Source organism: Panicum virgatum, chromosome 6K, assembly GCF_016808335.1.
Source record: "Panicum virgatum strain AP13 chromosome 6K, P.virgatum_v5, whole genome shotgun sequence".
Lineage (NCBI taxonomy): Eukaryota > Viridiplantae > Streptophyta > Magnoliopsida > Poales > Poaceae > Panicum > Panicum virgatum.
In genome coordinates, this window is record NC_053141.1 from 37614822 (window position 1) to 37639163 (window position 24342).

The 24342-nt window shown below is 51.0% G+C and overlaps 1 protein-coding gene and 1 long non-coding RNA gene across 6 annotated transcripts; both read right to left on the reverse strand.

Moving 5' to 3' along the window:
- Positions 1 to 2794: 2794 nt before the first annotated feature.
- On the reverse strand, positions 2795 to 13578 carry LOC120712493. Of its 4 annotated transcripts, XR_005690906.1 has the most exons (4): positions 12396 to 13578; positions 11070 to 11127; positions 10142 to 10249; positions 2795 to 3188 (listed from the first exon to the last, which is right to left on the reverse strand). It is a non-coding gene; the product is annotated as an uncharacterized LOC120712493 (long non-coding RNA). The 4 variants fall into 4 exon arrangements; XR_005690905.1 differs by lacking the exon at positions 10142 to 10249 and having other exon boundaries at positions 12396 to 13576; XR_005690907.1 differs by lacking the exons at positions 2795 to 3188; positions 10142 to 10249 and adding an exon at positions 4393 to 4451 and having other exon boundaries at positions 12396 to 13577.
- Positions 13579 to 14585: 1007 nt separating this feature from the next.
- LOC120712491 (probable LRR receptor-like serine/threonine-protein kinase At2g23950) lies at positions 14586 to 21437 on the reverse strand. Of its 2 annotated transcripts, none has more exons than XM_039998281.1 (11): positions 21188 to 21437; positions 20962 to 21089; positions 20755 to 20826; positions 20488 to 20631; positions 20324 to 20395; positions 20082 to 20141; positions 19773 to 19894; positions 19217 to 19384; positions 18731 to 19096; positions 16244 to 16638; positions 14586 to 15294 (listed from the first exon to the last, which is right to left on the reverse strand). In XM_039998281.1, the coding sequence occupies exons 1-11, from the start codon at positions 21401 to 21403 to the stop codon at positions 14914 to 14916; spliced, it is 2124 nt and encodes a 707-aa protein (XP_039854215.1). In that variant the 5' UTR covers positions 21404 to 21437; the 3' UTR covers positions 14586 to 14913. The 2 variants fall into 2 exon arrangements, with proteins under 2 accessions (XP_039854215.1, XP_039854216.1); XM_039998282.1 differs by having other exon boundaries at positions 20962 to 21094; positions 21188 to 21326.
- Between the last annotated feature and the right edge of the window lie 2905 nt (positions 21438 to 24342).

Genomic DNA, 24342 nt, shown 5'->3' on the forward strand with positions numbered 1-24342 from the left:
AAAGCACTACCATGTAATCCCGGCATTTTACATTTCATAAGGCATGTTAAGTTTACTCACAACACGAGGTTATCGTGTTGCACATGCCATGTTTTTCATTGTTCAAGTACCTAGTAGTACGAACGCCTTAGGCATCTGCTTTGTAATCGTAGCACTGTTTACAAAACTGTATTGCAAACCGAAAATTTATGATTCGTAACTACCCTTCTATTTTCATTACACTACATTCAGTGAGCAATCTAATTGAACCAGCCAACCCTTATATATGGGTGGGAGATCCGGTCGCCCTGCAGCCGGGCGGCCAGGGCCGGCCGCCCCGCTGCCGGGCGGCCGGCCCCAGGGACCTCTGCGCAATTTTCTCCGCGAAATTTTTTTCACAAAAGCCCCTGCCACCCCGCTGCCGGGCGGCCAGGTTCCGGCAGCCGGGCGGCCGGGGTATATTCTTGTAAATTTCCAAATTGAAAATATATTTTTGTAAAAAACAAAAATAAAAAATAAAAAAACCGCGCCGGAAAACCCCATGTAGCAGGCTTCCAAAGTCTCATGCTGGGCTCCGCGTGGAAGAATTCCGCGTGGGCTGCCAGCCCGGGAAATCGACGGGGATTCCGGCCGGGAAGTGGGCTTCCAAACTAAGCCTAACATGTAACATGATCTATCATAGAAATAACTAGAAATGGCCGCGGCGTTGCCGCATATGCCATGTTTGTGTGTGGTCTCCTTGCAACGTAGATGGGCATGTCAGTTATTGGATTATGATTAACTGACGTGTGTGAACATTGTGAGTTATGTACATGATGGGTACATTAGCTTTTTAATATCAAATGATTTTCAGATCTCTTTCTGTTATAAACTAATAAAGTACGTGTCAGCCGAGGCATTGAAATCATCATACTATGTTGCTTACAACCTTGATGTTACATAAACTAAAATAGTACTCAAAGCAGTGAACTTAATCTTTGTTTCCAAAAGGTAGCATGTAATTTTATCATCTATGTTATTCTATGGTGGCTATACATGTTTTGGAATGTCGTTAGCTGGTTTTTCGACCAAAAGATGTATCCCAAAAGCAAAAGCATCCGTTAGCCAAAGTTGTGTCCAAAATTATAAGCAGAAGCATGATCCATATTGGCATGTCTTGTACAACAAAATATTCTTGCTTGCTGCTAGCTAGCTGTGTAGTCGTACCAGAGGAAAAATATAAGGAGACAGTAGTTAAATCCAAATTAAATGATAATGTTGGTATGTGTATGTAATATAGATATATATGGAGGGCTAAAATGTAAAAAGGTTAAGAATAAAGAAAAGCACCGGGAGGAAAAATCTCCTGACTTATTTCCCGAAATCCACATGGTATCAGGGCTGAGTTCGATGGCGATAGTGGTGCTGGTGGCTTCGTCGGCGTGACGTCGGCCGGTGAGCTGGAGCCGGAGCAGCGGCGGCGGCGTGGAGCAGCAGTGGATCTGCAGGAGGGCGGTGTGGATCCGGCGGTGAGCAGGCCTTTCCCGGTGGCGCGCAGGGCGCGTGCGGGAGCGGCCAGCAGCGAGCTGTTGAGGCGGCAGCGGTGCGGAGGCTCTGCGGGAGCGGTGCGGAGGCTCTGCAGGAAGAGGAGCAGCAATAGCAGGTGAGGCAGCGCTGCTGCTGCTGGTTTTTTTTCAGAAAGAGAAAAGGAGGTGCTGGGTGAGCTGAGCTGCGTGAAGGAGAAGGTGCTGGTCGCTGCTGCAGCTGTGCAGTGCAATAAAGTGTTGCTGTGTAGAAGAAGGGATTCCAAAACTACTAAATTTTGGCAGAGAATTAAGGAATTGAATAGGTTCTTGGTAAATTGGTGGAACTACTCACTGCAAAAAAGGATGATGTCCCGTCCTCGAGTAAAGAGATTGATATGGTCCAAAAATTAGAATTGATGCCTGTTGATATCAAGCTGGAAGGCATGAAAAATTATTTGGCTTGGTCCAGAAGAGCATTATTACAGTTGCAATCAAAGAAGCTTGAGGGCTTCATCAATGGGGAAATAACTGAACCTAAAGATAAGTTGAGCAGTGAGTGGAAGAATTGGAATGCCACTAATGCTTTAGTGGTTACTTGGTTATTCAATTCTATGACCCCAACAATTGCTGGTTCTGTTGACACTATCACTTCTGCCTCGGAGATATGGAAGGCACTTGCAAGCATGTATTCAGGTGTTGGGAATGTGATGTTGTTAGCAGATACAGATGATAGGATACATTATCTGAAACAGGGGGAGCGGACTTTGATGGATTATGTTGCAGAACTGAAGCGATTGTGGGCTGACTTAGATAATTATGATCCTATTGAATTACCTCACCCAGAATGTGTGGCTTGGGTGAAGAAGTGGGTAGAGAAAAAAAGGGTTCTTCAGTTTTTGAGGGGCCTAAATCCAGAATTTGAAGGAAGACGTGCTGCATTATTCCATCAAGCTAATCTCCCTAGTCTTGAAGAAGCTATTGCTGCTATGGCACAGGAGGAGACAAGACTCAAGGTGATAAAGGGTAACATCTTAAATTCACCAAGTCCAGTTTATGTGGTAGCGGGGTCCCAAGAGACCAGAATTTGTTATAATTGTGGTGAAAATGAGCATTTGATTCGTGATTGCAGTCAGCCACTCAAACCAAATCGTGGTAGGGGTCGAGGCAGAGGTTTGCAGAGAGGTGGTACTAGCCGAGGAGGTGCTAGTCATGGTGGAAGAGTAAGCTTTAGAGCTAATTATGTAATGTCAGATGGGTATGATGCAGAATCAGCTACAATTTCGCCAAATGAGCTAGATGAGTTCAGAAGGTGGAAGGAAATCAGGAAGGATTCTCAATTGAACAATCAAGAAACAACATCCTCGAGTAACTCTGTTGTTGATGCGGTTCACTCATGAAGCGTCCCCTCATAAGAGGTAACTTAAATGTGATACAAATATCAGTCCCAGGAGGCTGATACACATTTATTACATCAGATGGTACATCACCGTACAAACCTCCGAGGAGGCGGACACTCGATACAAACGATAATAAGAAGTAAAAAGGCTACGGTAATACACCAAAGCACGACCCACATGGGATCTAGCTCGGGCTCAGAGTATCGCGCCAGCAGAAGCACCTTGCAGAGGGCCGACACCACAGGCAAAATTGGGTGCGGACGCAACATCTACTCGACATCTTCAACAACGAAGTCCGGATCTTCCTCTGAAGAAAACCACAAATATATATCGGGTGAGTACAAAAGTAATCAACAAGTCCAACCCCACCCACGGAGGGGGTAACACAGATATGCACAGGATAAATCAAGGATAAGGCTAAGGTTTATTTGCAGTAAGCTAGATTTTACACATGCAAGGGTTTATTTTTTAAAAGAGTTTTCCCAAAGCAATTCTTTAGTAACCGAGTAGTCAGTGGGGTTGATCCTACACAAAGAATCTAAGTTTTAAATGCTACCGGACTCCTCATCCGCAGTAGCTCACGGCACATCTACCGGACACCTTCCAAAAACAACTCACACCATGGAAACATCCCTCCCAAAAGTCTAGTTGTGTGACCAAACTGTAACCCGCTCAATACCGTGAGCACGGCTATTCGAATAGGTTTTACACTCTGCAGAGGTGTGCAACTTTACCCACAAGTGGGATACCACAGCACGATCACCTTAATGTCGGTGCAGATCCCATCAAAGCCATTACCCACCTTAGCTAGATCTGACTAGCCAACACGGACTCTACCAAGGGGCCATTGACCTGACACCGAGGTTTAACCGGGAAGTCACCACGACCTTATCCCTTCTCCTTGGTCACCCGTTGCTCTCAGCTCTCCTGATGGCTATCAGACTAATTAGTGGGGTTTATGCTAAGCCGTTGCCACATACAACGGTCGAGTGGTTTGCACGATAGTTGAGTTAGGCAAGATGACACATCAACTCGGTCCTTAATTGTGACAGGATGGATATCTCCCAACCTTCTTGCTCTACCACAACGGTACGAGCTTCCGACGCATGACAATCCTCCCAGGGAATGCCATTCATCCATTCCCATCTTAACATTTTATTCTTTATAACCCAACTTCCCTTTTCTTCATACTCACGCATTTTTTATAGAGCATGTTGCAATCATTTTAGAGTGTAATAAAACGAGTATCGGGTCCTAAGCGGCGCTTTAGCAGCGATTAACATCCATAAAGAATAAATCATATATAGACGTTAATCTAGGTGGCCAAGGAATGATTATAACAAATCAAGGGGTGGCTATCCAACCATGTTTCAGCAGTAAAAGCATATGCAATTTTGTAAAACAGGCCAATAGGTTGTGTTTATAAAACTGGGTCGAAATATGCAATCAAAGCCTTCCAGGAGGTCCTGATCGAGGTACTGTCCTTCGGGTTCGGGGTCGCGGTACTGATCCTAGCACACCTGCTCGCGGTACTGCTCGTCGACAGGTTTTCCCTCGTTCACACCGTGATCTATGGCACACACAAACAAACACACAATAAAGAAAAAGAAATAAAGGTTTTATCGTTGAGCTCGAATCGGAAGAAATTAAGATATGGAGATGGGTGTAATATTTTTGGGTGGTTTTCTAATGGCATGGCCGGAATTATGTTAGAAATGGCGTGGTAAAGTTTCGGGGGCAAACAGATGGTTTTTGGCGCATGAAATGATAGGACGAAGAGGGGTTTAGGGGCTAAATAAGGATCCGGGGGCCTATTTGTAATTATTTCTGGGAGTGACAGGACTTGAATAGTATTTTGGAAAAGGTTCGGGCTATTCTAGAAATTAGGGAGGGACCTACTCATAAATATTTTATATAGTGGAGGGGCTTATTCATTAAAAGAAATAAGAGAGGGACTTCTTTGTAATTACTCTGGGAGAGAAAAGGACTTGGTTGGAATTTTGGAAAATATCTGAAATATTCTGAAAAGGGGTAGGGGCCTATCCATAATTATTTTTATGTGGTGGAGGATTTATTTGTGAAAAAAGGAAAATAGGAAGGGCTCCTTTAGAAGAGAACCTAGAGAAAGGGGGGTTCTTAATAGAAAAAGAGGAAGGTCAGGGGGTTTTGGCAAAAATGCCACCATCTTCAACCTCCCGTCGACCGAAACAGGGGAGGGGGGACGGCGCCGGCGGCGCCGGATTCCGGCGGTCCAGGGGGCGGCGGCGGCCAGGAGGGAGGGGAAAAGGGAGAGGGGGCAACGGGGATTTGATTCCCGGCCCTACCTCGGGCTGGGACGGCGCGAGGAGGCGAGGCGACGAGGACCGGCGGCGGTGGGCGGAGGTGGCCGTGGCGGCGGCGCTGCAAGGCCGAGGAGGGGGCGCGCGGGGGCTGGGCGGGTTCGTGGAGGAGTGGAGGCGCGCGGAGGGGCCTATTTATAGGCTGGCGAGGGCGAGGGGGAGGGGGCCGCGGTGGTGGCCGGTGGGAGGTAGCTCGGCGGCCATTAATGGCGGTGGGGGCGCGGCGGTGGCACTGAGCGACGGTGGGCAGGCGTGGGCAGTGGCGTGTAGCGCAGGTGGAGGGCGGCGGCATCGAGGGGAGGGGCGCAGGGGACGAGATGGCGGCCAATGGCGGGGCGCCGAGCGTGTCCGAGCTCGGCTCGACGGCGCTGTGCGGGCGCCCTCACCGCGGGAGCGTGCGCGCCGAGGCAGCAAGTGGGCACGGCGCCTGCAGAGGAGGGGACGGCGGGCGGCGGCCGCGAGCGTGGGAGGCGGCTCCCAGGGAAGGGCTCGGTGCAGGGGGGCCGGCGTGCCGAGCAGAGCTCGTGCAGCGCGTGAGGGAAAGGAGGAGGAGGGAGAAGGAAGAAAGGGAAGGAGGAGAAAAAGAAAAGAGAAAAAGGAAAAAGGAAAAAAAGAAAAGAAAAGATAGGGAGAGGGAAAGAGAGAGCTGTCGGCGCGATTCACGGCGGCGGTCGGCCACGCGCGCGCTGCGACGCTCGGCCAGTCGACGACGTGCACGCGGAACGAGAAAAAGAGAGACGGGACATGGATTGGTACTGGTGTCGGGACAGCGGATTGTTGGGACATGATTTCAGGAGATTGGGAGTTCGGGCGGAAAAAGATTTTGGAGTGATTTGAGCTCAGCGCTGAAAAAGGTTTTGAAAAATAATATTTTTAGCGGGTGATTTATTTGGGTGAATTTTCGGAATGTTACAACTCAGACTCAGGTACATTCAACCGATACCACACATCTGATTGGATATTAGATTCAGGTGCATCAAGGCACGTCACGGGTAAACTAAATGAATTTACATCTCATACAATATGCTCAGATTCTTACAAGGGTACAATTAAAATTGCGGATGGAACCCCTCGTTCTATTAGAGGCATTGGAACAGTTCAATGCACACCATCTATTACCTTATCATCAGTATTACATGTTCCATCTTTTCCTATGAATCTTATTTCAATAAGTTCATTAATTGATCAAATGGACTGCCGGGTGCTTCTTGATCATGAAAATTGTTTAATTCAGGAAAGGAGGACGGGAAGAAATCTTGGAGTTGGAACATGGCATGATGGGCTCTGGTATCTTGATAGAAGCAAGAGAAGCGAAGAAGTCTATTTTGCTCTATCAGCTAGTGAGGATGAAGCTAAGGTGATGTTGTTGCATTGTCGTCTGGGACATATATCTTTTGATATTATGAGCAAAATGTTTCCTCATGAAATGTCTAAGGTGAATAGGAGTAATTTAATGTGTGATGCATGTGAGTATGGGAAACACACTAGAAGCTCATATGTGAGTAGGGGTTTAAGAAGTTTATCACCTTTTATATTAATCCATTCAGATGTGTGGACTTCCCCGGTCACTGCTATAAGTGGAGCAAAATATTTTGTTACCTTTATTGATTGTTATTCTCGTATGACATGGGTGTATTTAATGAAACATAAAAGTGAGGTACTTGAATATTTTAAGACTTTCTATGCTTATGTGGAAAATCAGTTTGGCACTTCTATTCAAATTATCCGAAGTGATAATGGAACTGAATATGTGAATAAGGAATTTCAGAGTTTTCTTTTGGGAGAAGGAATTCTACATCAGACTTCGTGCCCCGATACCCCACCACAAAATGGAGTTGCTGAAAGGAAGAATAGGCATCTTTTGGAGGTAACTCGTTCACTTATGCATACAATGAATGTGCCTAAATTTCTTTGGAGTGAGGCAGTCTTGACTGCCATTCACTTGATAAACCGTATGCCATCAAGGGTACTTGGTATGAAATCTCCTTGTGAGATGTTATTTGGGAAAAATGAGTTTTTGGTTCCACCTAGAGTCTTTGGATGCACATGCTTTGTTAGAGATCATAGACCAGGGGTTGGAAAGCTGGATTCTTAAGCTATCAAATGTATTTTTGTGGGGTATTCATATGGACAAAAAGGGTATAAGTGTTGGAGCCCATCTGAGCACCGTATGTTTGTAAGTATGGATGTAACCTTCAGGGAATCAATTCCTTTCTATGGTGAGAAGACTGATTTAAGTTCTTTGTTCATTGATTTAGACCCTCTAAATGGATCAGAAGATAGTGAGCAGATTGAACCTAGAGTTGAGACTAAAGCAAATGAGAAGAGAGTTATGGTTGGTTTAATCCCAGATTCAGTTAAAGTGAACGATACTATACAGGAAGGGAGAGTACAACAGCCTCCTACAGAGAGGAATCTACAAGTATATACGAGAAGGAGATAAAATCTCATACAGCCTACCACTGTTGTTGAAGAAGTTGAAAGTGACTAAGCTCGTTTGGGTGAAAATGAGAATGACCACTTATCTGAGTCAGGGGGAGAGATAATGGATCACTTGAATGACTTGCCTATTGCTCTAAGAAGAGAGGCAAGGAGCACCGTAGGTAAACCTCCAGTGAGATATGGCTTTGAAGATAATTATGAAGATGAACATAGTAGTGAGGAAAGTAATTATGTGTCATATGAGTCCTTACCATCTGGGTACCGGGCATTTGTGACAACCCTACAATCCGTACAGATTCCAAAAAACTGAAAAGAAGCAAAGCAAGATCTAAGATGGAAAGTGGCAATGCTTGAAGAGTTGGCGGCACTTGAGAAGAACGACACATGAGAGCTTGTACCTTCTCCTCCTGGGAAGAAGGTGATTGATTGTAAATGGGTATATACTGTGAAACAAAATCCTGAAGGAAAAGTTGAGAGATATAAGGCAAGACTGGTAGCAAAAGGGTACAACCAGACATATGGGATTGACTATGATGAGACATTTACACTAGTTGCAAAGATGAGTACCGTGAGGACCTTGATTTCCTGTGCTGCTAACTTTGATTTGCCATTATATCAATTAGATGTTAAAAATACATTCCATCATGGTGATCTTAAAGAGGAAGTTTATATGGAGATTCCACCTAGATTCACTACTGTTGAAACAGAAGGTAAGGTGCTAAGATTGAAAAATCTTTATATGGACTAAAACAATCGCCAAGAGCGTGGTTTGATAGGTTTAAACGTGCAATGATGGCTGTAGCGAAAATGGCCTCTCATGCCATATTTCAATATAATGTTTTGGCGATTGATGACACACACAACACTTGGACTAATGTGATTGTTAAGATGACTATTCTCAGGCTTTTAGGTTCAAGTGATGACAAAGAGAAGAGAGTCGTAGCAAGGCCCGAAGGGCCACCCCTTCGGTCCAAAGGACAAGAATCGAAGAGACTGTGAAGAAATTCAATACACCGGTTGAACCGACGTTAAGGAAAATACACACGCCGGTGTAATTGTCCAGAAGCTGGAAACTGAAGGTACACTCACCGGATTAACCGACGTTGAAGAAAATGCATACGTCGGTGCATTGCCAAACGAAGACCGATGAAAATACATACACCGGTTGAACCGACGATGCATCGGTCAATTGCATCGGTTCAGTTGTCCAGAGAGGTGGTTTTTGGAGGAACGTGAAGAAGTTACAATCACCGGTTAAACCGACGCTAATTTTACATACACCGGTTGATTGCATCGGTTAAACCGGCGATACACCGGTTAATTGCTAACGGCTAGTTTTTCAAGTAGCAGTTTACATACACCGGTTAAACCGACGATGGCTTTGGAGGTACGTCGGATTAACCGGCGTTAAGCGTTTTTCTGGCAGCTTTTCTCCAACGGCTATATTTGCTTGTGCTGCCTATATATACCCCCAAGGCCGGGTCATTTGAGTGTGCTGGAGTTCAAGGAAGTATACAAGAGCTAAAGATCATCTCCAACCACCATAGAGCTTCATTGTATATCATATAAGCTTAAGCACACTTGTGAGAGTGCTTAGTGCTTGTAATAGGGATTAGTTCTTGCGAGAGCTCCCTTGAGAGAAGTCTTGCTGCGGCAAGCAACTTGTGATCCGTCGTGTGACCCTCTGTCTTGGTGTGGAATGGCAACGACACTTTGTGCGGGGGAAGAGGAGGCCCCCTCCTTGGTGGAGAAGCTCCGTAGTGGATTTCGGCCGGGTGACCGAGAGAGACGGTGGCGGTGCACGAGACTCGGTGTCTTGTGGGCACTTGCCTTTGCTTGCCGGCATCGCCATTGGTGGCGTAGTGCAAGACGGTGATCGGAAGAGCCTCGGTGTCCCGTGGACGTAGGCGTTTATGCCAAACCACGTTACATGACCGTGTCTACTCGGGAGTTTGCATCCCTCTTGCACTTACCTCTTTACTTACCGCATTACGTTTCCGCACTTACTCTACCTTACATACCTTTACTTTCCTAGTTAGTTTGATTAGGATTAGCTAGGTTGCAAGTCTTTTTAGGGGTAAGTAGAGAGTAGTATAGATAAACCTTAGTCATAACTAGCATGCGTAGGACGTGTTAGGTTTATCTTATGCAAGTAGTTTGAGCCCTAGGTTAAAAAGCGATTAGCGACCCTATTCACCCCCTCCCCTTCTAGGGTCGGACATCCCGGTGATCCTTACAATGGCTATGGGATATAAGAAGTGTAATGGAGATCATACTCTGTTCTATCTATGTTCCAAAAATCACATAACTATCCTAGCCGTCTATGTTGATGATATTATTATCACTGGAGATGATACTTTGCAAGTGGTACGATCGAAGGAGAATTTGAGAAGGGAATTTGAAATTAAAGATCTGGGACAACTTTGATATTTTCTGGGGATTGAAGTAGTGAGATCTCCTAGAGGAATAGTGCTCTCACAACGGAAGTATGCTCTGGATCTACTGGATGAGACTGGTATGCTTGGGTGTCGTGCAACCACTACACCAATAGAGCAAAACCACAAATTGGGTGCTGAATCTGGACATCCTGTAGATAAGGAGAGATATCAAAGATTAGTGGGGCAACTCATCTATCTATGCCATACAAGACCAGATATAACATATGCGGTGAGTGTAGTAAGCAGATATATGCATGACCCAAGAAGTGGTCACATGGATGCAGTCTATATAATCTTGATATACTTAAAGAAGAATCCAGGTAAAGGTTTGCTGTTTAAGAAAAATAGACATCTGAATGTGGAGGGTTATTGTGATGCAGACTGGGCGAATTGTCTTGATGATAGAAGATCAACTTCGGGCTATTGTGTTTTTGTTGGTGGCAACTTGGTGATTTGGAGAAGTAAGAAACAGCCTGTAGTATCACGCTATGTCACAGAGTCTAAGTGAACTACTATGGATTAAAATCTTCTATCTGAATTAAAACTCCAGGAGGCCAGTTATATGAAGCTTTGGTGTGACAACAAATCAGCTATTAACATTGCCAACAACCCAGTTCAACATGATCGAACCAAACATGTGGAGATTGATTGCTTCTTTATTAGGGAAAGGATTGATGATGGGACTGTGTCTAGGGTTTGTAACTTCTGAGGAACAAATTGTTGGCTGTCTAACAAAAGGGTTGAGTGTTAGAAGGTGTGAGTCCTTATGTAACAAGATGGGCGTGATAGATGTATACGGCCCATCTTGAGGGGGAGTGTTGGTATGTGTATGTAATATAGATATATATGGAGGGCTAAAGTGTAAAAAGGTTAAGAATAAAGAAAAGCATCAGGAGGAAAAATCTCCTGACTTGATTCCCCGAAATCCACAGATAATGTATAAAGGTCAATTATGTAAGGCTGGCTTACCTTTGATCATTCTTTAGTTTTTTAGCTTCTTCCTCTCCTGTTGCTCACGGTTGTCCAACTGCAAAAGCTTGAATAGGTGAACGTCTCAAGAAAAATGAACTGAAGGCTTTGACAACTGTAAGAGCCCACGTTTTTAAGACCAAATTATATATATAGATGATTGTGCTTTAAAAATATGTTATTTATTTTATTGAATACAGTTAGCAACTATTTTAACTGGAATTCCTACATCAGTCAGACAGAGAAGGCACACTGAACTCTCAATTCTTCCTGGATTCAATGAAAAATGACAAACATTGGGGCCAAACAGAAGTGTGTTTACATGAGATTGTTTAAAAAGGGGAACGTTGAAGAAGCATAGGATTACTTCTCAGTTGAATAAAGGTCTCTGCTCCGGTGAACAATATGAACAAATGCAGCATATGGCTGCTGTTTATCTATGAAACGAGATGCACCTATGCATTTCAATAAAAGCACATATATAGCACACAGGTTTTAAAGTCAAATAATACATGCTACTCTATTTGCTTGCCTGTTATCTATTTTGTTTGCAATACAAGTAGTGGTAGCCAATTGTCAGGTACTAACAAAAGAACAAGTGAAATTATATTTTTTGTTCTCATGTGACACGATGCGAGATGCCTACCTTGCACTCGCATTTTAGATCAACAGTGGTGCGAGAGAAATAATTTCCATTGCTCCAAAAATATTGGCACACATGTGTGTCTATGTTTTTCTCCACAGATAAGTGCCTACTTCTATTTACCAAGTAACCATTTGATTATACCATTGTTGGGTAACTTGTGAGCTGTGAGGAATAGTTTATCTGCTCTCCATTTATCAATGCACTATAGAAAAGAATTAGAAAAATGTTGATTACAGCTCTATTTCCAGCTTATTTTTTGGGGGCTTATTTGTCAAATCCTTCTAAATCTAATTGGAATAGCTTCTGACGGTGTGAAGGCTCTATTCGTTGAATCTCGAAGTTGAAGGACAACCATGACAAACTATGCTACATATAAATAACCAGACTTGAACTGCGCACCTGTTTATAGTTGAAAATTTCATCAGACCATGTTGTATATTTTATATTGAGAGTTGAACATTTGTATCAGACATGCAAAAGGCAGTTTACAGACCAACATAGCGCGTCTCTAATATTCAGTTTTAACTACGTGCAAACAGCAGAATTCAGAGCACTTTTTGCCCGTGGTAGAAGCTAAAGCAAGGAAAGTGCATAACATGAAATATGTAGCTGTATGTATTATATACAACTTTGTTGTTGGGCTATTTCAAAGAGAATTTTGTTTAGCTGGTATTTCTTACCTTTTTTATTGCTCCTGATCTTTAATTATTTGGGATCACTTCCTGGTGCTAGTTCCTGAAAATACATGGTAAGATTTTGTTAGAATAAGTAGTAGTGAGATTCAAGGAATGGAGATCGACTTACCTGTAAGAGTATATTATGGGTTTGTGCACACGTTGTTCTGCAATTAACACAGACCAATTTATTTGTAACATCTCAGTTATAAATAAATTGAAGAATCAAATTTGATTCAAGGTTAGAATATAAGATAAGATACAGATGCTATGGATTTGCAGTCTGCATATTTTACCATTAGTCATAAATTCACGATACATGAACATCAAAACTTGAAATATTTGAATATATGGATTAACAGGTTATTTGCTGGAGCTGCAGTAAATATTGGTTGTCTGTGTAAATCAATTGCTAAATTAGCTCTGCAAGTGCTATTCAGCAGCAACTCCTGGAAACGTTGTCTAGGCAACACCTTGCCTTGAGCAATTGGTGGGCGGCTGGGCGTCATCCATATGGACGCGTGAACGTGCAGCTTCTCCACCAATAGATGAGGCTGGGAAGGGAGGAAGAGGAAGAGGGAAGCCCGACTGATTCAAGAACAGAGATCGACTGACCAACTCCATGGCGATTCCGGCCAGCAGCGCGTGTGCGGGCCAGGTGCGGCCAGGCGCCACACTACCTGCTCCTCCGCAGGCTCCGATTCCGATCCCGCCTCCCCGACCTCCCATCCTAATCCAGGCCCAAATGCACGCTGCCAGCTCATTCCTGCCGCCGCGAAGGAGGAGGGGAGGATGAGCGGAGCACCACCAACGCACTCCTCGAGGCATTGCCCGGCCGCAGCGTGCAGGCTCCGGACCTCCTCCGGCTCCTGGCGCCCGCGCGCGGCCTTCCCTGTGCTCCTCTACTGGGGCGCGGCCACGGGGAAGACGCGCTCCTCCTCGCACTCCGCCACATCCGCTCCCATCCAAGTCGCGCCGCCTACGCCTATTGCCTACTGCTCCATGACTGTCTCCGATGCTTAACAGGGAACGGAGGAACAGGAAGAGGGCGGAGTGGGCGGCAGCACTGGTGTGCTGCTTCGGCGGTGGTCCGACGAGGGAGGGCGGCTTCAGCAGGTCGGGCTAGTTCCGGAGGAGGACCGGAGGCGATCAAGAGAGGGATCTCGAAGGAATTAGAACCGGCAGATAAGCCACAGCCACGTTGAAGGGCTCGATGACGTCGTTTTTTCATCCAACGGCTGAGCAGAAGTTAGACGACGTGGCCCCATGGAATGCCAGCTTTTGTTGTGTGAATCGTAGTTAGAGATAGTAGTGTTTGGTAGCTACCACTATCCACGATTTAGTCAGTGTTATCTGTTGTTCTTTCAACTGTACAGGTTTTACTCTGTAAATACTACTTCCTCCGTTCCAAATTATAGGTCATTTGACTTTTTTAACTCCAAGTTTGATCACTCGTCTTATTCAAAAATTTATGCAAAACATCACTTCTTTTGTTGTGGATTGCTTTATCAATACAAATTCTTTAAAAGTAACTTAAATTTGACTATGTTTGCACAAATTTTTTCAATAAGACGAGTGGTCAAACTTGATGTCAAAAAAGTCAAACACCTATAATTTGGAACGGATGAAGTAAATACAAAACGTATTCACGGTACTGAGGAACACGATGACAGCTTATCTGTCCTTTTTCCTCTATAAATTCCACATTAAAAAGTAAAGTGTGCTTTTTTCTTCGATCTAGTCTCAGTATAGTGAGCCATATTGTGTACTGTCGAGAATAACTGGCATTCACTGGGTTACTGAATTTGTCCCCTCCACGGCTTCACAATTGCTGTCCATGGTTGCAGGTTGCTTCCTGTTGGATGTTAAATTTGCCCTGTGTGATGGTGCTTGAAATTGCCCTGTGATTTCGCCTGAAACAGCCCGAATTTGCTTGATTGCCCTGTGTGATGGTGCTTGCAATTGCCCTGTGATTTCGCCTGAAACAGCCCGAATTTGCTTGATTCGATCTGTACCATAGCCATTGTTTATCAACAGACATCCTTGTTTCAGTCTTTCAAAAAGCCGCCAAAGGGGAATGGAGCAGCTAGTTAGCTTTACAGGTCACAAAAGCAGTCAAAATGACTGCATGCCTCGCAACTTGCAACACATTCCCTACATACATGCTTGCACTGCGAAAGGTACTGCCATGCTGCATGTGCTCGTGTCACCAGATCAGCAGTAAGAACAGCAGCAGCAGGAAAAGAAAAAGAAGCCTGTGAAAAGAAGCAAAAGAGAAGCCATCCTTTTTCTTTACATCTTTTTTCCAGGGAAAAGGACGGCGGCTCCCATCAGAAACTACACACTGTGGTCGTCTAAGCTCTAAAGCACCTAGTGGTAACTTTAATTCCAAACTGGCTCGCAACCAATCTTACCCAACCCTCACTCAGTCACTCTCTACCTGTAATTTTTTTCAAGCACTCTGATCCTAGTCTGAACTTTAATGCTATGAATAATGAGCTGGTTCTTCCCGGCAGCAGCTATGCTACCTCGGCCCTGAGAGCTCCATCTCCTCGACCATGTCGATGGACCGCGCCTCGTCGCTGCTGAGGCTGCTGTCGTTGTCGTGGAAGTCGTTGAAGAAGACAGAGCCGTTGGAGTCGTTGCGGTGGTCGTAGCCGAGCGCGTCCTGGCACGGCGGCGCCCCCGCGGCGGCCGGCCGGTTCGTGGCCTCCCACTTCTCGGCCAGGCCGTCGCCCTCCAGCATCCGGACCACCTCGGACATCTTGGGCCGGTGCGACGGCTGGAACTGCGTGCAGAGGAGCGCGACGTGCACCATCTCCGCCACCTCGATCCGGTCGTAGTGCGGGCCCAGGTCCTGGTCCACCAGCAGGTCCAGCATCTTCTCCTGATGCACCTTCCTCACCTGTTGTTTGCAAACAAAACAAAGCAAGATTTTTAGCCAAACACTTTGTCACTAACAAGAATGCATCAGCAATAATGTTCAGTTGCTTTGCTACTGTTGCTCGCATGATCAAAGAATAGAGTAGCATTCAGAAATGCAGCGTTTAATTGGATGCCAAATAATTACAGAGTTTAAGTAAAGGAAGAGTTGCAATCAAAAGGCATCTCAGATGATCAGCACTTAGGCCGTATCAGATGGAGCTCGATCAGGAGGAGCACGCATGGTTTTATTGCAAGTACCCCAAGCTGGTACTTCCCAGTGCTTCCAACAGCAGGGGACAGGGGACCAGAGTTTGGCTCAGTTATTGCCATTCAGATGGACCTGGAACGACATCCTGTGCCGCATCAGGTATCCAGATGCCGTCCTCGTCAGTACTATACTCGCTAAGGCCAATTGCAATGGGTGGTTTCATTTTGTTGTTTCCAAGAGTGCCACATCACCAAAACACAAATGAAACCATACATGAAACTCACCCCCTAATGTATTATTTCATGTTTGCTATTTCATAGACTCTCATCCTATTTAATTCTAAGACTCATCAAGCGTTGGTGACCGTGCATACATGGTTTCATCTAGATGAAACTCATTTCATCTCTCTCCTCATCATATCAATGCCACATCATCTAAAATAGTGACACAACACCATATTTAATATGCATGAAACTCTTATAAAACCCCCCACTGGGAATGGGCTAATGAATGCGCATGGCCGGCCGTGTGCGTCCAGCATGCGGCGGCATGAATGGATCTCTCCCACACACACTGATTACATACCAATTAAGATTGCATCGAAAACGACATGAACTCAAAAGATTGCTGGCTTACCAAGTTTTAGCAGTTTGTTTTGCATTGGACAGAAAAAGAAAGCAAGAGAGAGCAGGAGCAGCAGGAGTACTAGAGGCGCACGTACCCAGTCGAGCATGACGCCGCCCTTGTGGTTGTGCCCGGCGCCGGAGCCCTTGCCGAGCTCGAGCGCGCGCTGGCCGGTGACGAGCTCGAGCAGCAGGATGCCGAAGCCGAAGACGTCCGTCTTCTCCGACGACTGGCCCGTGGAGAGGTACTCGGGCGCGATGTGCCCCACGGTGCCCCGCACCGCGGTGGTGACGTGCGAGTCGCCGTGGTCCAGCAGCTTGGCGAGCCCGAAGTCGCCGACGACGGCCTCGTGGCGCTCGTCCAGCAGCACGTTGGCGGCCTTGACATCCCGGTGGATGATCTTGGGGTCGCACTGCTCGTGCAGGTACAGCAGCCCCCGCGCCGCCCCCACCGCGATCCGCTTCCGCGCCGCCCAGTCCAGCGCCGGCTTCCCTGCAGCAGCGCCGCCGTCGAGGTCAAGGCCGGCCGGCGACGGGTTAGGGCAGTACCAATCCAGACTCTACTATAGAGTCTAAACCTCTTATTTATTGTGTTTTGATAATGTGACAGTATATTTATGGGAGAGAGAGAAAAATCAAAACTCCAAGTCTTATTTAGACTACAAGTCTTATTTAGACTCCAAGTCTTCACGCAAATCAAGAATGAATGTGAGAGAGACAAATGGGTCATATAAATCAAAGTAACACACTTTGCATTGAAAAATATAATTTCTTGTGATAGAGTCTTTGAGGCTTAGACTCTATGAGTGGAGTTTGTATTGGGACCGCCCTTAATTCATTAATTAATTAATACACGCTGTGGGTGCACGTGGCTACGGCGGCGGGAGGCGGCGTACGGTACGGCGTGGCAGGGAGATCGCCGACGTCACGTCACCGGCGTATCCCTGCGCCTCGGGATCGACTGGCCGGCGAGTCGGCCCAGAGGGAGGACCCCCTGCCCGCTGCAGCTGCAGCGTGTGCAGTAGGCATACGGAGCGAGAGATACAATGCGCCCGGCCTACGACAGCACGGGTGTGCTGTGTTTGCCCGGTGGTTGTGTTGCAGGTGATGTGGACCGGACCAGCGGCCCCCTAGCTTAGAATCAGAGCATGTATTATAACCGGCGGAGATCGGACTGCATCCGACGTGAAAAAAAAACTAAGAGAGAAGAAAGCTGGCAAGTTCTGAGACGCCGACTGACGGTGGGCGAAATGCTCTGTGCTTCTCCGTATGCCCATTCTCATTGCTTCACGTCCTAGCTAAGCAGCACAGAACGCTAAAAAATCGAGAGGCCCGCCACTCACCGGCTGGGGAGCTCGGATGAGCTGGTGATCCATAAGCCGGCAAGCAGACGGTATTATAAAACATGCTCTTAAGGGGTTCTCAAAGCTAGCGGTTGGGCAGCTGTTAGGTAGCTGCTGAGCAATGATGCCGATGAGTGCTGAGGATTTGCTTGGCACGGCCGCATGGGACACGCGAGGTTGCAGGGGCGGAACAGTGACCGGACGGGGCACACGGGCTCGTATTTCGCGTTACACAGGGAGGTAGACAGGTAGTAGCTAGGTCCCCCGCCTGCCGCCCTGCCGGAACAAAAGAAGAAGCCAACATGCCCTTGGCTGTGCCGCTGTTCCTGGTCCTCCTGGAGACCAGAACCACACCACTTCCCCGAAGCAGCAGCAGCAGCAGCTAGCGTTGTTGCCCTAGCAACCCTGATCGATCGACCCCATCACCAAGCGTCGAGAGCTCCCAGTAAGTGGTGTGCCGGGTCAGGACCGGCATGCACGCGTGCGCGCGAGCAAATCCGGAGGGCTCGCCTCATCGGCAATGCCATGCCCGTGGGGAACCGACCGCGCATTCACGCGGACGCGAGTGTGCGGGTGCGGGCTAGCGGTGGCGCCGCGCACGGCCCGGTCGGCACCGCGGCACGGGCGCGTCCGGCCCTGCGCGGGTACGGCCAGCGACGCCGACGATGGGCGCCGCGGGCGGCTGTTACGCGCGTCACGCCAGCCGTGCGCGGCAGCGGCGCCGCGATAAATACACGCCGCTGCTGCCGCGCGCCGCGCTCGTCCAGTTGCCAGTGGGCGCGGTACCAGCACGCCGCTACCAGCAGGGTACCGGCACGCGCGGATACGCTTCCGGCTCGTGCTTCGTGTCGCGCCGCGCGGTGGCGGGCGGGCCGCGCGGCATGCGCCCGGGGAGCAGAGCAGAGCAGAGCAGAGCAGGGGGGGCAGCCGGGGATGCGGACAAATCGTGAGTGCGGTGGTGTTCTGGCCTGGCCTGTGGTCTCCGCCCGCCCCATGGCAATGGCAGGCGCCCCCCGCCGTGGTCCACCGCGCGGCAGCGGCGGTGCCCCAAGTACAGGGTCCGGCCGAGCGCGCGACCACGCCTGACTCCCCCCTGGGTAGCGGGGTAGTACTGTGCACCTCCCCTCCCATGACTCCTGCGTGCACTTCCGCGCGCGGGGCCCGCACGGACCGACCGGCCGGCTGGGCGTACGGGCCCACCGCGCAACCTATCGTGTACGGTGAGCGGTGGCGGTGGCGTACCTCGGAGGCGCGACGCGACGCTGCCGTTGGGCATGTAGGGGTAGACGAGGAGGCGCTCGCCGCCGGCGGCGCAGAAGCCGACGAGGCGGAGCAGGTGGCGGTGCACGGCGAGGCTGATCATCTCCACCTCCGTGCGGAACTGCGCCTCCCCGGACGCGCTGGCGGGGTCGTTGAGCCGCTTCACGGCCACCGCCGTGCCGTCGGCGAGCCGGCCGCGGTACACGTTGCCGAACCCGCCCTTGCCCAGGATGTGCCGCGCCGCGAACCCGTCCGTGGCGGCCTGCAGCTCGCGCAGCCCGAACTGGCGCACGTTCCCCAGCCGCGCCACCCCGCCGCCGCCGTCCTCCAGGTCGCGCCCGCCCCGATCTGCAGCAACAATCCAAACACAAACACCACCACGGCGTCGTTTAATTAATGTCTCGTTCAGGAAGATACGTAACGTTGGTGATGGCGACGTGGCGGCGCTGCCGCGGGGTACGCACGCACCGAGGATGCCGAGGACGGAGGAGCGGGCCCCCGAGTGCCGGCGCTTCCGGCGCCAGAGGAAGCAGGACACGGCGAGGAGCACAAGGGAGGAGGCGCCCAGGCTCGTCCCCACGCCGATCGGCAGCCGCGCGCCAGCCTTGGACGACCTCCCCGCCGCCGCCGCCGCCCCTGCACGCACACACAAAACCAAACGCTGATCCCCAGGCATGCAACCGCAGCAATCCAGGCAAGACCGCGCCACCAGCTACAAGCCTAGTGCGCAACTGTTCCGGGCGCGCACGCCGCAAGCGGCGGGCGCTGCGACGGCGCCCCGCTCCGGCGGCAAGATGTCTCCTTGGCCGCTACACGGCGAAGCGAGAGCGCAGGAGCGGCGGCAGGCGGCAGCGACGCGTGCATGCGCGCCAGCGGCCCACGATCGACGCCACGCGCGCGCTCCGAGAAAAGCGTTGAAAGCAAAGCGCCGAGCACGACGGGACAGTAGTGGCGTGGCGGGCATGGTCGAAGACAGAGACAAGAGCCGCAGAGCGAGAGAGACAGGAAGAGTGTGCGTGCTTACTGCTGCTGCTGCCGCCGCCGCCCGGAGTGGATTCCAGCGGGAAGGGCACGGCGGCCGGCGCCTGCGCGGCGGCGCACTCCCCCGCGCCGGCGCTCCCGCATATCATCGGGTTGCCCACGATGCTGCACGCCACACCAACATTAAACAAACAAACAACCTTGGCATTAGATTCGATGCTACCTCCACCATCATCATACTACAGTTCAGTTTCTTTTTTAAAAAGAAATAGAAAAGAAGAAAGCAAAAGGTGATCAAACTAGTGTGGAATCGTGGATTAGGATAAGACGATCGACCGAGCTCCATGCTTACTTGAACGTCCTTGTCGGGAAGACCGGAACGGGGCCGGTGAGGTTGTTGAAGGACAAGTCCCTGGGAAGAAGCAACGAGCAGACGCATGGGGTCACGGATTCAATCCCAATTTCGATTTAAAGCGCAAAACAGGCAATTTCGATTTAAAGCGCAAAAAAGGAACGACAGCTAAAGATCGTCGTCGTGGATTTGAGGAAGCCGATGGCTTCGGCAAGCGCGCGCGTGCGTGCTTGTGTACTTACAGGAAGGAGAGCTGCGGGATTTTGGCGAGTGACGCGGGGAACGGCCCTGACAAGCTGTTGTTGTTCAGCCTCCTGCGGCGAAGAACGGGCAGGGACAAGGAACGAGAATGAGGAGAGCAGCCATGGCATTGCTCGGAACGGGGATCGCTTGGAGGCTCACTCACAGGTACCGGAGGGTGGAGACGCGGCCGAGCGTGTCGGGCACGCGGCAGGAGAAGCGGTTGTTGGAGAGGTCCAGCGTCTGCAGCCGCGGCAGCGCGCCGAGCTCCGGCGGCAGCCGGCCGGAGATGTTGTTGTTCTGCAGCAGCCTGGAAAAATCCACAAGCGAGACGGGCGGCGGCGCCGTCACCGCCGGCAGCAGCAGGCAGCGGATTCAGTGATGGCTCTCATTTCAAATTTTGCTTCACCCATGAACGAGATGGGTTGCTTACACTTGCTCGAGATGGGTGAGGTTGGCGATCCTCCCGGACAGCGTCCCCGACAGGCCCTGGCTCGGCGCTCCCCTGAAACGTGAAGGCGAACGCGTGGGTGTCAGCTGCAACTCGCAAGCCGGCCCGGCCATTATTGCCAGGCTCTTTCCTACGGCTGGTCACGAGACGAGTGACGGGAGAGAGAGAGGGGCTAGCTGCCGAGCTTACAGGCCGATGACGAGGTTCTGGGCGGAGCAGGTGATCATGGCCCAGCTGCAGGGGTCGACGGAGTCCCGGTCCCAGTTGCCGAGCACGCCGTGCGGGTCGACCAGCCCCTGCCGGATGGCGATCAGCGCCTGCACTGCGCGCGGAGAAAGCTCCCCAAATCAACCGCCGGAAGCGCAATCAAATGTCGGTGTGCCGAGCGAGTGCCGGCAGGCGCTCGCGGCGTTACCTTCGGGGTTGAGGGGCTCGGAGGCGACGGCGAGGGGCGGCGCCGAGGCGAGGAGGAGGACGACGGCGAGGAGGGAGAGGAGGGCCAAGCCGCCGGAGGAGGCCATCGGGAGCGCCGGGGGAACGGGAATGATGGGCGGGGGAGAGGCGCCCGAGCGGGGAGGAGGAGGAAGAAAAGTGAGAGCTGGGTGTGCAGGGGAGGCAGGCGGCAGGGCATAGAGTGGTGGCTTTGGTGGCGACGCTTTTTCTCGTGTCATGCAAGAGGCAAGGGCGAAGGGAAGGGAAAGAAAGCGAGGCCGAGGCCGGGCCAGGGTGGTCTGCAATTCTGCATGCCCACTCATCCCTTCGCCGTGGCATCTTTGGGTGAGACCGTCCACAGCGATAAGAGGAAATGGAGGAGTAAATCTACTGTTTGACACTGTAGATGCACTGTTTGGCACTGTAGACAGAGAGGGCGTGGGAAACGAGGCAAGAGCAAATTTGCTCTTGCTCTTGCCATTGTGGACAGCCTGACAGCGACAGGGGGGTAATGATCATGGATGCCATTGCCATGGAAGAACCCTGACTGCTGGGCCCCGGGTGATGAGTCCGCGGGACCCGCGGCGCAGTGACTGCGGATACTCTCGCCTTCTCGCTCTCGGCAACGGCAAATGCCCGGTTCCTTTTCTTGGGTGGTACGTGCAGAGACATGCAGTGTGCCACTTGGGAGTTGGGAAGTGCAGGTGCCTGAAGACTGAAGACTGAAGACTGGAGGAGGAGGCCAGCCAGTGGGGAAATTTAAAATTTTGCCATCCTTGCTAATGGCGCTGGTTCAGTTGCCATCCTTGTATCGGATCTAACATATTTGCCATTGCTACAGTATTCGGAGCTTTGTTTTTGCCATTTTGGCCCTCGTGGCGCACCACGTCTGCATGCCAGGGTGGACTGGGCACGGGAAAAGACCATCGTGCCCTTGCCCTCCCATAGATTCACTACCGGACGGGCCCGGGACGTCAGTCCCCATCCCCCCTTCCCTCTCGCGCTCGCGATGGTGACTTCTGGGCGACGGCGACCTAGGGCGGCGGAGTACGGCGACGACGGCAGCCCTCCCTCCCTCCCTCCCTATGTGTAGGCGGCAGCGGCGGGGGTGCTCTCAGTCATGGAGGCGGGGCGTGGCCGGCGGCGGAGGGGCCAGCGGAGCCGTTCCTGTCGCTGCGGTGGGAGAGCACGGGCGACCAGTGGTGGTACGCGACGCCCATCGACTGGGCGGCGGCCACTACGACCTCGTCTGCGAGCTCCTCCGCCTCGACGGCAACCTCCTCATCAGCTACTACGATACCTGGGGCTGCCATTGTCGCCGTACTCTGTCGCCCTAGGTCGCCGTCGCCAGCTCCCGTGGTCGCCGTTGCCCAGAAGTCGCCGTCGCCAGGAATCGGCGCGCGTGTGAGAGGGAGGGGGGGGGTGTCCCGAGCCCGTCTGACAGTGAATCTAAGGGAGGCAGGGGCACGATGGTCTTTTCCCATGCTCAGTCCACCCAGGCATGCCGACGTGGTGCGCCACGAGGGCCAAAATGGCAAAAATAAAGCTCTCAATACTGTAGCGATGGCAAATATGTTAGATCCCATATAAGGATGGCAACTGGACCAGCGCCATTGGCAAGGATGGCAAAATTTTAAATTTCCCCAGCCAGTGGGGTTGATGATGGCAATTAGGCCCATACATAACCGCCCGTTCAGCTGGTCATTGGTCAAGCTGGTTAACAGTGTTGTTTAATGCTACAAAACAGAAAAGCCTAGATCCGATTGTCGATTTGCATCAGATGGCCCCCGGGAGCCGTGCAGCAGCAGGGAATATCCGTCTCCCAGTACAAGTTTGATCTGCAGCTCTAGATAAATCAGCAGGCAGCTGATCTAATGAGAGAGGAACAGGGAGGCCGCGTGCTGATCGAGCGATTTGGATCTTAGCTAGTAGGCTGGAGTACACCCACGCGGCTAATAAGCCATGTGGCCGTGAGCTATCATGTCACCGGTGGGAGCTCTTCTTCAGGAGTTCAGGTTCAGGGCTTCAGGCCCCGGTCCGTCCAATCCTCCGAACACGCGGGGTGAATGGAAAACCGCCGTGATTCCCACGGGACGACGACGACAAGCGCAACGCCGCCCATGCTACTCGGGGGTCGGGGCTCTACTACTTCTACTCGCGGCTTCCGAAGGAAAGGATGCACCGATTTCTTCCTCGTGTTTCTGGTAGTGAGACTCTGAGAGATACTGAGAGCCTGACAGGCAGGCCAGCTGCCAACTTGGCCGGCCTCCATATCAGAGGGGACAACGGAATTCGAAATCAGCACGGTGCTGGTTGATTCGCGCGTCAGAGGAGAGGCCAGGGTCGGTGCCTCTCTCTCTCTCTCTCTCTCTCTCCATGGCGAGACGGGAAGGCCGGAAGGGAGGGAGAGCGTCAGGCACTGGCATGTGGCCCCGCGAAGGTATCCCGGTCCCGCGTGCAGGGACGGAGGGTTTCACGGGCTCGCTGCCTGCGCGGCGTCGAGTACGCCGGGTCAAAAGACAGGATCGGCCCGGTAAGCCCTGACGGCCTCTGAGCAGCTGCGTGCCGCACTGCAGCCTGGTAAGAATGACGGTGGAATGCTGGTAGCTCTGGCGTCTGGCGGTCGCTGCGTCTCGCTCGGTCGCTCCTCCTCTCGGTGGATGCATGGGGAAGTTGGGATGGGAACGCGGCCTCCGTTTCCGCGCACGGCGTACGCGCCGGTGGTCGCTTTCCCTGCTCCTGACAAAGCCGGCCAAACACGACGAGCTGGGGGAAGAAAGGAAAAGAGAGAGAGAGAGCATTGAAAGGGAAAAGGGATAAGGCCAAAGACGGGGATGGAAAAGATGAAAAGAGACCGTGTAGGACACCGAGAGGTGACGTGGCGAAAAAAGAAGGCCGCAGGCAGGCAGGCAGCCGGGGTGCAGCCTGCAGTGCAGAGCGATCGGCACCGGCTCTGGTTCTGCTGCTGTCTGCCGCAGACTCGTGCTCGCTTCGCCATGGGTGCCTTGCTTCCTCTCGCCCCCGCGGCCCAGTCGGCCGCCGGCCGGTCGCCCACCTCTTTTTCGGGCAAGCCTGGGGCGCCGCCACCGGCGCGGCGCGGGGCGCTGCCGGGCACCGGACGGAAAAGATGGGAACATA

Excerpts from the sequence above, each read along its gene's own strand:
- LOC120712491 (XM_039998281.1), bottom strand. The coding sequence starts at position 21,403 with ATGCCCTGCCGCCTGCCTCCCCTGCACACCCAGCTCTCACTTTTCTTC. Across the intron at positions 20,396-20,487 it reads GTCTCCACCCTCCGGTACCT|GAGGCTGAACAACAACAGCT; the intron begins GTGAGTGAGCCT and ends TCTTCGCCGCAG. Across the intron at positions 19,385-19,772 it reads CGGCGGCGGCAGCAGCAGCA|GGGCGGCGGCGGCGGCGGGG; the intron begins GTAAGCACGCAC and ends GTGTGCGTGCAG.